The 12,636-nt window shown below is 45.8% G+C and overlaps 1 protein-coding gene across 1 annotated transcript in view; it reads right to left on the bottom strand.

Moving 5' to 3' along the window:
* Positions 1-2,692: 2,692 nt before the first annotated feature.
* The window catches only part of rarga (retinoic acid receptor gamma a), a 38,649-nt gene continuing 28,705 nt past the window's right edge, over positions 2,693-12,636 (bottom strand). Inside the window, 8 exon segments of the mRNA XM_069141695.1 lie at positions 2,693-5,632; positions 5,807-5,965; positions 6,176-6,380; positions 6,660-6,836; positions 7,178-7,341; positions 8,463-8,604; positions 8,974-9,012; positions 9,014-9,123. Coding sequence (XP_068997796.1) covers positions 5,259-5,632; positions 5,807-5,965; positions 6,176-6,380; positions 6,660-6,836; positions 7,178-7,341; positions 8,463-8,604; positions 8,974-9,012; positions 9,014-9,123 — 1,370 coding nt within the window. The 3' untranslated portion in view covers positions 2,693-5,258.

The raw sequence follows: 12,636 nt of genomic DNA, 5'->3' as shown, positions 1-12,636 counted from the left end.
TGATGACTCCCTCACTCTTTATCTCTTTTAATTAGAAATGTAAAAGATATGAAGACCCAGAGGCCAGAACACATCTCCTAGTTTTTATGACCCCGACGCCTGCCCTCCCAGCGCTCGCTCCCCTTCCTCAAATCGCACCCCCCGCCCCCACCACCTCTACCTGGCCTTGTTTATTTCATCTGCCTCCCTTCTGGCACACCCTCCATTCTCACTCTTGTCACAGATACCTTTACCCGTTTCTTCATCACTTTGTCCATTACCCTTTCTGTAAGATGGCCCGTCTGGCTCTCTGCTCGTACAGGGGGAAGGTGTTAAATTTATGGTCTTTGCACTTGAAAACGTTTCTCACCTTCCCCTCACCTCTCCTCTCTCTCCCCTTGAGTGATTCCCAACCCTCCACGGATTCACTGCATATGTAACAAATGACGAACACGTCCTTTTTGTCTGTTCTGACCCAAGCAGGATGCTGACTGTAAATGATGTAGCATTTCACATTGTGACCCTGCTCCCGACTCCGTGCATCCACCACATGACATATACACCTCTCTGTCTTGTATATGGCTTCAGGTGCACATAGAGAGACCCTCCAGTTTTCTTTTTAATCACATCAAACTCAGGTCACATGTCTTTATCACACCCGCAGCCGAGGCCCTTCCTCCCTAACTGCTGCCAGGAGCACCTGGGTTCACTGAGCTTTATTCTCCCGATCACTCTCTGAGGACCTGCAGCCTTTGCTGGTCCATTATCTCTCCTGTGTGTTGACTGAGCTACCTCTACAGTTTGCTCATGATCAGAGCAAACTCAGATCTGCTGCACTCTCTCTCTCTCTCTCTCTCTCTCTGAGTTTAAATATTCAAATTAATTTCTCTGGTATGCCACACTCATGACCTACTTTTATGGATTCTTTACTATTTTTGTGAATAATTGATGTCCTGTGGCTGTAAGAATATTACAAGGGAGACTTTTTTTTTTACCCTTTATTAATTCATTGTACGGTTGAACCTTTAGGTGTCACATTTCCATACCTTTTTTTCATTCCCAGTGAATAAGCCTTCCCATCTCATGTAATTACTTAATCAAGCAGCACTAATGTGTGAGGATGAGTGAGGATGAGTATATAGAAATCCAACCCGGCCGGCTCCTTTAAATTCCCCCAAGCACAACCAAACCCTACCATGGGTTCCCATGGCAACACCTCGCAGGGTTCAGTATATGAGGCAATTTGATTGTTCCTTGTAAAATAGTGTATAATGTATGGGCCTTATTTTAATTCCAGTCTGCCGTTATTGATCTGTCTTTAATGATAGTTAATTAAAGCAATCATATAATTGATAGAATCTCATCTCTGTTTATCACCCTCGTCTGATCCTCTCTCTTTCCGGCTCTCTATTAATAAAATCAAGGTGAGGCGTCAGTATCCTACACTGGCCCGCTGAAAAAAAGAGATATTTACTATCAGGAGCCCTTTATTAAGAGGATTCCTGTTCAATCAAGAGAAAGGGATAATGTCAGTGACAGTGATATAGTCCAGATAAACATTATAACCCGTGACGAATACATAACTCCTGATTTTTTTATGTTTACAGGGTAACCTGAAAAATGTTTGAGCACATTACAGCCTTTCCTTGTTTCATTCAGTTACTTGTTTCAAAGGAAGTTTTCACAACTACTGTATGTCCAGGTTTTTGACATATTCTGACAAATGTGCTGACTTTGAGTTAAAGCTCCAACATCTTCTCATATTTCAGAGGTCGTTAGCAAGTTCTGGATCCAAGAGACTCGTGTACAAGCTCAAAGATCACAGAAGGCAAACATAATCTGAGACCGCGTCGGGCCACTTACTGAATGAAAGCGTCACTTTCACTTTCCCTGCAAGACCTCGAATATAAACATAACTAATATCTGGAACTGCATCTACAATTACTTTTATCATCAGTTAATCTGCATTTTTTTCTCATTGATCTTTAAATCTATGAAACATAAAAATAAATGAAAAGGCTCATCACAACTTTCCCAAACTGAAGGTGATGTCTTAAAATGCCTCGTTTTGCTCGACCCAAAACCCAACAGTATTACATTTTTCAGTATAATGTTCCCTGTAATGCATCTAACAATTGAGATATATGATTTATGTATGACTTGTACAACGTATTTTCTATCTCTTTTTGATTTGTCATGTTGTGATGTTATAGTATACTTCTCAGATGTTCTCTATTACATCTTTCTAAAATTCACCAAATAAATCATAAAAGATCGATTTCCTTGCGCAACTTTTAGACCACTGACACAAAACTACTGGAAAGAGTAATTCTGTGATTTTTTTTTTTTCTTCTTTTTTTTTTTTTTTTACACCACCACCTGCACTCTAACTGCAGGGTGAACAAATCTTTGGAACAGACCTTTATCTGATGTCCTTGTTCAGCAGGAGGCTGTGATTTATTAGCCTCTGCACCCACAGCTCTCCATGACCCAACAGACCCTGTTCTCATCCTGCACTCTGCTGAACACTGCTGCATGCAGCACACCCTGCAGTCATGGTGCAAGAGCTCCCTCCACTGCTGCTTCCTGGTAATGAAGGGTCGGATTTCAACAAAGTACTCATTTGCAGTGTTTCCTAAATCGTGTGTGCTCAGCACAAGAGTGAAATTTCCGTAAAATGTATTCATTGTTGACGAGACAATATAATAAAACGTTCAACGATCTCACAAAAGTAGTTTATTGTGCCTCTTACTGTTTATATGGCTTTTCTTTGTATGACAAGAGTTGACATAAACAGAGGGTAGACAACACCTTGGCCATGTTGGAAAAAAAAAAAATATATATATATAAGAACAACATAATCTCAATGTTCTGCCTGCGTTACCGTCACTGAAGTTATGACAGCTCAGCGGAGAGACAGAAAGGATGAGGTCATCACACAGACGTTTTTGTGTGACAGCACCATGCCGACAACATCCACCCAATGACTGAAAACATGTTAAAGCACTCACACACGCACGCACGCACGCCCACACACACACACACGCACACACACACACACACACACACACACACACGCACACACACACACACACACACGCGCACACACACACACACACACACACACACGCACGCACGCACATCAAAAAATGAGGAGACCTGCCCATATTTCAGAAGATGGGACCTCTCACTGCTACAGAAAGAGTGTTCATATTGCTTCAGAGAGTAACAGAAGAAACCTCTGTACTGTTTGTCAGCTGTTCTTTCCCAGCTGATCGCCCGCTGTGACGTTTTGGCAATAAAAAAAATAATACATGAAAACACATAAATCCTCCGCTCTTCTTCAAAAAGAAGTGAAGGTACACACAAGAAGACAAATTGATAGAATGGCTTTTGGGATGAGAAGGCAGTTGGCTGCATGGATGCCAGTGTGAACACAGGGTGGGCCGGTGATGATGATGAAGACGATGACGACGACGATGATGATAGTCCCCCCCCCCCCTCCCCCCCCTTTTTAAAGAGAGTCAGACTGGCATCCATACTGTTTTTCAGACTTGTAACCTTCTATGTACACACAGAGGGGTTGAGAATCCACACATAGTTAAGAATACACACATAAATATTGCCTGTTTCTAGCGTGCCTGAAAGCAGCTAGGGTTTGGTCCTTACTGAAAAGCCCTGAGTCTGATTCCAAAATGTCTTCCATGAGAATTCCTGCTTTCGGCTTGCATATGCCTTTAATCATTGTGTCGATGCATATGATGCTACTATGTGTGGATGTTTTTGCTGAATTTTCTGCGTTGAATGTCTGTATTTATCTACCGACATCACCAGGGAGCGCTCTAAGGTTGATTGTATTCAATGTGTTGACGTTTCGACATGCTAACGGAGATCTGCGCTCACAGACGGGAGCTCCACTCTTAACGGATGTGATGTGCCTTACTTGATAGGGGGGGGGATCACGAAAGTGCTACATTTACGGTCAAGTCTAAATCTCGGTCCCGGCACTCGGTGCCAGGTCAGCACATCTGCTACCGCTGAGCGTAGAGGGAAAGGAGTGTGTGTGTGTGTGTGTGTGTGTGTGTGTGCGTGTGCGTGTGCGTGCGCGCTTGGTATATGTGTGTGTAGACTGTGCGTGAGACTGAGGGTGTGATCTTTAGTGCATGTGTGAGTGAGCACTCTGCTGTGAGGATCGCTGGATTGTAGCTGGAGTCCCTGCCAGTAGTCAAACTCCGAAGATGACTTTTCCTAACTTTGGCACAAAGATACTTACTTCCTGCATTGACAGCAAATGTTGGCTGCAACAACAGCAAAATAGAATAATGCCAATTCCCTGATAAAAGAAACTGATTAAGTCACTGCAACATAACAATAGTCCTCCGGGTTGATTATCATTGACATCCACAGTGAGCCAAAGTGCTCCAAGAAGCCCGAGCTAAGCATATGTAGCTGATAAGGAAGACCCAGCCAGTTCTGATTACCCTTCTTTCCCTCTGAATATCTTCTCAGGAAAGCTCTTCAAAGAAAAAAACTTGTCTAAAGGATTCATATATAAAACCAGAATAACAAATAAAAGACCAAATATAATGGTATATAGATATGTATGGACTTATTCATAAACAGAAAAAAAGGAAGAAACTGAAAACAATATTCAAAAGTAATAACCACAAAAAAAAAAAAAAAAAAAAAAAAAAAAAAAAAAATTTAGCATACTCAATTTGGTTTTGCCCTGTACTCTTGTTTTTTTTTTTTTTTTTTTTTTTTTTTTTGTAAGAAATGTGGTCGTTGTAATCCAACGGAATCAACTGCTCAGTTCTGGTGTCTGGTTTTGGCCGTTCCCCTATTTAGATATAAACAACAATAGTGGGGAAACAAAAGAAACATTTTGACTTTCTCAAAGAGGTTATGTTCTTTTTGTCACGTTTACTTCCCTCATGGCTAAGCCAGGAGTTCATACGGTTTACTGTCATCTCTCCTTGACTTTATTTCTCTGCAGTTCACTTGTCATGGACCATGAGGCCTGAGTTAGAAGTGTCTGTACACTTAAGGCTCTGCTGTGCTCCACTGAGGAGGACGCAATGATGTGCAGTAAGGGGAGGGAGGGAGGGAGGGAGGGGAGGCGAGGGAAGGCCAGCATTTTCTTGAGGTGGGAGAGAGAGTTAGGTTGTGCTGTTTGTCTGTACGTGTGTGTGTGTGCGTGTGTGCGTGTGCGCGTGCGTGCGTGCGTGTGTATGAAGAACCTGTATGCGTCATGAGTGTGTATATATGAAATGCTCCGTTTACTGCGCCCTCCCTACAAGGCCTTTCCTCGACCCATCTATGTTATCCAAAACCCCCCAGGGCTCCCCGTCACTGTCCGAGACCCTGTCTCGCTCTTCATCTCCCGCATCGTCATCGTCGTCTTCATCCTCCTCTTCTGGCGACGGCTCGCTGCCGTTCTCTGTGGCCCAGCTGTCGTCCTCATCCTCAGCCTCCTGCTTCAGGACCAGGGCCGGCGGCGGCGGCGGGGGCGGCGGCGGCGGCGGCGGAGGCGGCGGGCTTTCGTTGCTCTCTGTTTGATCCTCGAAGGCCTCCGGGTTCTCAAGCATCTCCCTGATCAAAGGAGGCATCGGCCCTGGGATCTCCATCTTCAGAGTGATCGCTCTCTCTGCGCCTGGAAACGGAACGCAGATAATCAGCAGTCACGTCTCAAAGACACTGCTTCAATACAAATGGCACACCGAAGGGCTGAAGCTTGCAGAGGTTCTTGTAAGAGATGTCTCTTAACGTAATTACAAATTACTTAGGATTCTGAGTTCGTCACACAAATTTCTCCCTCCATACTGACCCTTCGTACTGATGCCCCTGAGGTCGGTGATCTTCATCAGCATACGTGGGAACATGTGAGGTTTGTTGGGGCGGCGGCGACGAGCGTAGATCTTCAAAGCCTCAAGAAGAGGCTCTTGCAGTTTGTCCACTTTCTGGGGCTCTTCTAGATCCATGCGGTCTGACGAGGAACACAGAGAACACATTATAATCTCCTTCTATTTTTTTATTTTTTTATTTTATTTTATTTTTTAAACCAGAAATATTTGGACTTCACATTACATCCTGTCAAAGCAGTGACATTGCTAAAAGAACAGATTTACTGAAGCCGCTTCTTCCTTACAAGTGTTTGAGTCAGTGTGTGTGTGTGTGTGTGTGTACACTGCAGTACCTCCACAGATGAGGCAGATGGCACTGAGGAGACCGGTTTCTGTGTCATCCATCTCCAGGGGCAGAAGTTGGCCAGCGAAGGCAAACACCAAGTCTGTAAGCGGTCCAAAACCAGCATTGTGCATCTGGGTCCGGTTCAGAGTCAGGCCATCTGAAAAGGTCATGGTGTCCTGTTCTGGGGTGTAGCGTGTGCAGATTCTCAGCATCTACAAGTAAAAGAAGGTGGAAAAACATAAAAACATGGAGCTAAACATGATGTAAAAGTGACAGAGAGGTTTTACAGCACCAACATACGTGGCGGCGTTATTCTATTTCTATAACTATTCTCGCACAGTGGACTCGGCATTATCTGGGCAAACTGTCCTGCACCCTTATGACCACCAGATGCCAGTATACCCTCACCTCAGCGTGAGGGTCTGTTCCTGTATTTACAAAAGTGAGTGAGGAGGAAAGAAGGGTAAAATAAGAAAACAATGGCTCCTCACCAGTATGTCCAGGCAAGCTGACTTAAGCAGAGTGATTTGGTCAGCGATGGTGAGGGTGGTGAAACCCGGCAGCCGTTTGGCAAATTCCACAATCTTGATGATACATTTGGTGGAGAGCTCGCTGAACTTGTCCCACAGCCCGAGATCCAGTTGGACACGGTGGTCTGAGCTGGAGTTCTGAAACACAACAGTACACACACAGATCAGCATGTCGTATCAGAGGAGGTGTGCAACCCTGTTTGCATGAAGAGTGTCTGAGCCTCACAACACATTTACATTTTACATCAATCAAGGCAAAGAAAATCCATTTACATGTTGCATCAATCATTCAGAGGCCACACAGATGGCTTAATGGGGAACTGAATTAGTTAAGCCACCACTATGTTGGGAAAGCTACGGTGAATTTACGTCTTTGCACGCTGTTGTGGAACACTGAGTGACGGCATAGCTCGGAGAATGTTGCCACACACAGCACGAGTGACCAGCAGTGTAGGTTCAAGTCTATCAGTGTAACTTACGGTGGTGTATTTGCCCAATTGGCAGAGTGACGGGAAGGTTTCTTGGTGAGCTTTGCTGACTTTATTGACCAACTCCTCGAGCTCTCCACTCAGCTCGTAGCTCTCGGGAAGCACCACCTCCTCCTTCACGTCCTTCTTCTTCTTGTTTCTGTCATTACGCACCGCTACATCAAGAAAACAAAACCCAAAAAACAGCAGTTAGAAGAGACCATTACTTTGTACAAAGTCCTTTATTCCTGCCGTTTCAGAGTTCCCTTACAGAAAGCTCATTTCCTCTATCTGTGATGACTTTTGAAAACATGCGCAACACTCATGTTTAGAGTCGTTCACCACTGCCAAGGACATGTTGCATGCGAGGGGAAACCAGAACTAAGCAGCAACACAGGTTGCTCTTAACAGCATTAACATATTTCCTTCAGCGCGGCACGGACACTGGGCTATCTCCTTCTTATCACCCCGCTCGCTTCCTTGTCGATCCCTCTATCCACTTGACCGGTGCACATGAGCCAGTCCACTCTCTCCCTCTCTGCCTCCTCTCCCTCCTCCTCCCATACTTTCCTTCCTCTCAGGATATCCAGTAATAGCAGAGGCACAATGTGATCCCGGTCTTAACACACATCCCACACAAACATTACACCCACATACATGTCCTGCGGGCTCTGTGAAGGGCAAGAAACTGCCACTTACACGCAGTTTTACCGCACACAAGGTCGACATAAAGACCTTTATGTCGGCTCAAAACTGGGGGTCTTTGATTGTGCAAACAGCGAGAATTATGCCAGCGATATCTTTGTCGAAGCTGAAAATGTGGTTGTTTTTTTTCTAATGTCTTTCTGAATGAAAGCAGAGTCTGTGCTAGCTAGAGGGGCGAGGTTTTGTGGTGAAAGAGGAAGTCAGATTCATTTTGCAAAACGATTAGTCATATGATTGGTACAGTGCCCAGCCTCGCCCTGATCACCACCCCTGGTACGCTCATCATCTGCTCATGTCTCTCTGCTGCATAGTTTCCCAGAGTCTCTGACTGAGCATTAATAGATCAATAAGAGAACCTAGAATCTGCAGCCCTGTGTGTGTGTGTGTGTGTGTGTGTGTGTGTGTGTGTGTGTGTGTGTGTGTGTGTGTGTGTGTGCCTGTGTGTGCCTGTGTGTGTGTGTGTGTGTGTGTGTGTGTGCGTGTGTGCGTGTGTGCGTGTGCGTGTGCGTGTGTGTGTGCTTGAGCTCTTGGCTGCTGAAGTGAATGAATAACCCCGGTTTAGAAGTGGGTTCCTCAGTCTTGGAGGGCTCACCTTCCTTGGACATGCCGACCTCAAAGCACTTCTGCAGCCTGCAGTACTGGCAGCGGTTGCGTGTGACCTTGTTTATCTGACAGTTCTTGTCTCGGTGGCAGGTGTACACCATGTTCTTCTGGATACTGCGACGGAAGAAACCCTGAAGCATCAGGAAATAAGAGACAAAAGGGGAGAGGGTAGGAGAGAGAGAGAGAGAGAGATAGTTAGCAAATAAAGGATGTGACATTTAACTGTTTGTCTTTCATACTCCCCTTTTGTTCACCCCTTTCCTCTCAGTTGAAACCAAAATAGAAAATCTACTTTTCACTTTCCACTGGGGCCTTCTTAATGAATGATTTTTTTTCACAGTAAGTCATCTTACTTTTCCTGGCTACAGGTCGCTTGCACAGTTCTTATCGGTCGAACTTGAACGCTCACTAATAATTCTTGCAGCGCAGCGTTTTTATGGATGTGTGTAAGAAATCCAGGAAAAGCGGAGCTCAAGACGGCTGCGGCAGGTTCTTCTCACCTTGCAGCCCTCACAGGAGCTGACCCCGTAGTGGTACCCCCGAGGACTTGTCCTGGCACACAAAGCAGGGCTTGTAGACACGAGGTGGGGGAGGTGGAGACGGAGAACTGGGTACCATCTCCTCTGAGCTGGTGCTCTGGGTCTCCACCGCTGTGAGTAAAGAAAAAAAAAAAAAAGGACAGCAGAGCGCATCAGCACAACTTGCCACTAATCATTGTCCTACAGCTACTGTTTCAGTCTACAAATGCCACATGTGCACTCGTCCAACAAGTGGACAGTTGAGCGTGTTTAACTGCGTTCAGACATGATGTGACAGCTGACAGCGGCTCCTTTTCCTTCTTCGTTTGCCTTGTGAAGACAGCGGGAGACACTGGGGAGTGTGTTCAGTTGATTAACATGTTGCCTGCATGTAGATTGAGATACACTGAAGGGCCAAAATCAAATATATTATTTTTTTTATAAATATTTTCTACACTTACGATATCACAATCCGGCAACATCTAGTCTCATGTTACAATATTGAAATAAGCTGATATTGATATATTTCCCAGCCATTATACATTATCACACTGTTTAAATTGTCTCTATTTAATAAGATCTAGAAAAAGAAAGAGAGTGAGCTAAAGACAAACGCTTCTACGTCCTGATACCGATGACCACTTTAATGGGCAGGACTCAGGATTTCATATGGCCATATTACCGGTTCTTGTGAAAGGGAAGAATGAGTCTTGACAGCAGAGACAAAACTGTGTTTTATAGCAGTAAGCAAGAGGGCTACTGACTGACAGGTAGTCTGATAAGGACAGGTAACAGAGGGAGACAAAGCAGGCCCTTCCTCATTCCACAGACTGATGTCACCTCACGTGGACATCTTGCACGCACAGGGTAGGCTCGTGACAAACACACAGGCATGCGAAGCCGGTGTAAGGCCCTACTTCTACCTCTCAAACTTGGACACGGCTGTGACGTCAGCGCTTCCTCGAGTCACATATTTGCTACGGTACATTACACTTCATTATATTCCAGAGTGGACCCCATATGGGCTCCTTTGGATGTTCAAGTGTGCGGTGTATAGGTTCCATACTTCCCCCCGAGAAACATAAGCTGCTGCACACATATAGGACCAGACCCTCATCGCACATGCTAGCCTGCGCAAACTCACGGACACACATGTGCCCCCCTCACCCACACTCGCGCAAACACTTTCACCCTTGGTCACCCTCTAAATGCAACCCCCAACTCTGCATCCCACCACCCCCTGACACACAAACCCTTTTTTTCTCTTGTTTCCTGGCCCTAAATTCCTCAGTGCAGCCCTGCCAGGTTTTAACAGAGGCCTCGGCTCGTAAGGCGGCCTATAAAGGCGGTCCCATGGCCGGACTGGAGGCCCCAGCCCGGCTGGCCTGCACTTTATTGGGACTCAGTCACCTTGGGCAGCTATTCACACCACCAGCTGTAGCTCCCAGCCCGTAAAAAAAAGCCAATCATAAAATAAAAAACAGGGAGGCTCTAAAATTCTAACTTTTACTGCCCCCACCTCCCCCCAGCACCTTCAATGGAAAGCACAGAGGGCTTGCCTAAACTTAACCTACAAACCCCCCCCCCCCCCTTCTCACATCCAAGGCTGAGGCGAAAACCCACCAGCTTGGCTTTTTACTAGAGGGGAGACTTCAAAAAGAAGAAAAAGGGGGCGTAAAAAGAGGAATTTGATAAAAAACAGAGAAAGAGGCAAGGGTTGGGGGGGGTGGGGGGGGGAGGACACAGTTGCTCCTGAGGGCAAGTCTTGTTCAAGACCAAGTTGACCACTGCTGCTACAGCTGCTGTGACTGGCCTGCTGCTACCTCATTAATGATAGTAACAGAAATATGTCTGACATTTTTCATTTGTTGCCTGCTGCTTAAACATCTGTTTTTCATATGTATTTTTATATTTGACTTTTCAGAATCCGCATTCAAATTCCTCCTTTGAAAGCCTCACTTTGCTGGAGGCAAATATGTTTTCCATTAGTTTATAGAGCAACCCCAAAGCCAAATGTGCAAATCAATCTAAAACCTGAAGTTTCGGCCCGCTGAATGTTTCTGCAGCAGTTCTCATATCTCTTTGGCCAGAATGTAACAAAGCGGCAGGGTCAGTGCGAGAGCAGAAACCCTCTGAACGTGCCATGAACCACTGTGTTTATGCAACAATAACAGCAGCAAATGAGACTCCAGACCGAGCGCTGACAACCCCTGAGAAAAGGACAAACCATATGTGGCGTCAAGTAACGAACACTGACTGACACCGTCTCAATGGATAAAGAAAGCGAGCCAAAGGGAGAAAGTCCATCCTGGAGGGAACTCTGACAGCAGCGATAGAGAGAGAATACATCAGGCTCTGTCAACACATTGAACCTGGTTCCTGCCAGAGAACATGACTCCTGAACCCACCTCCCAGACTTCGCCTCATTCAGCCTGCTCCATCCAAATCCCCTGCACCACTTACCCCAGGGCGCCACAGTGAGAGGGCCCATTCAGGCAGCCATCCTGAGCCCCCTTTTTCCCAGTCTCTCCAACTCAGCTCATCACTGTTTAGAAAACAAAGCCCTGTGAAATGAGAGGCCCTCCTTATCAGCGCTTCGAGGCCCGGGGCACCATTTGCATGACAATCCGCTGGCCAAGGCCTGTGAGCTGATGACGGACAGATGAGATGAAGAGCGGGATAGGTGGGTGGCTGCTGTTGTTGGGGGAGGAGAAGTGGAGAAGAGAGGCAAGAAGAGAGGATAGCTAAGTTATCAGTAGCCACTGTTCGTTTCCTGCTAAGTATCAGTTTACTCCCTAATCCCTTGATGCAGCGCTCTCTGTGCACAAGCGGCCCAGCTGCACTGACCAGACCTAATCCTCTGATCACATACACACAGATACTATTCAGTGGCTACAACCCCCCCCCCCCCCCCCCCCCCCCCCACACACACACACACACACACACACAATCTGCTCCACCAACATTACACTTCAATGCTTCAGCCTGAGTGGGATGCGCAGTACATCATTCTCCACAACCTCATTACATGTGAAATGCAACTGCACACGACAGAAATAGCTGCTTCGCTGAAGGTGACTTCAACTGGGTCAATTAAATCAAATTCTAGGTCAAGTCAACCAGGCCAATTGACATCCCTTTAGGATCAACAGATACAATAGAAGGGGAAAAGAGAGAAGAGGAGGAGATAGTGTAGAAAAACAAGGGACATTCTGGTAACACTGAAGCTGCCTGCTGTTCACTCAACTGGAAAGGGGAGTGTTCCTAATGTATGTGAGCAAAGGCATGACTATGCGGCTCCTGTTTTGTGTTGCAACACACTCCTTTTAACTGAACAGCATATGACATTCTGGCAGCACAACAAGTATTCTTTCACAATAGGCCTGGAGATTTTGTCTACGTGACTTGTTGGTGTGATTGAATCTTCAGCGTAACACTGTTCCAGAAGTCTAGTCTTGGCATGTGAGAGCGAATGCATGGGCTGTTTGTGTCTAATGCCAGCGTACGTCCAGTACAGTAAATGAGAAAGTGGTGGAGAGATATTTGTAGGTGTTCATCTTTGTGTTTTTGTCATGTGCTGCGCTCTCTTTGCAGCCCGTATTTCACTTGTAAATTCAGGACTGTTGGTAACAGTACACCAGTAAG

Source organism: Embiotoca jacksoni, unplaced genomic scaffold (genome assembly GCF_022577435.1).
Source record: "Embiotoca jacksoni isolate LCO1_2020_lvr unplaced genomic scaffold, fEmbJac1.0.p SCAF_9, whole genome shotgun sequence".
Classification (NCBI taxonomy): domain Eukaryota; kingdom Metazoa; phylum Chordata; class Actinopteri; family Embiotocidae; genus Embiotoca; species Embiotoca jacksoni.
The sequence above is the reverse complement of the archived record's forward strand: the minus strand, read 5'-3'. Positions and strand labels throughout refer to the sequence as shown.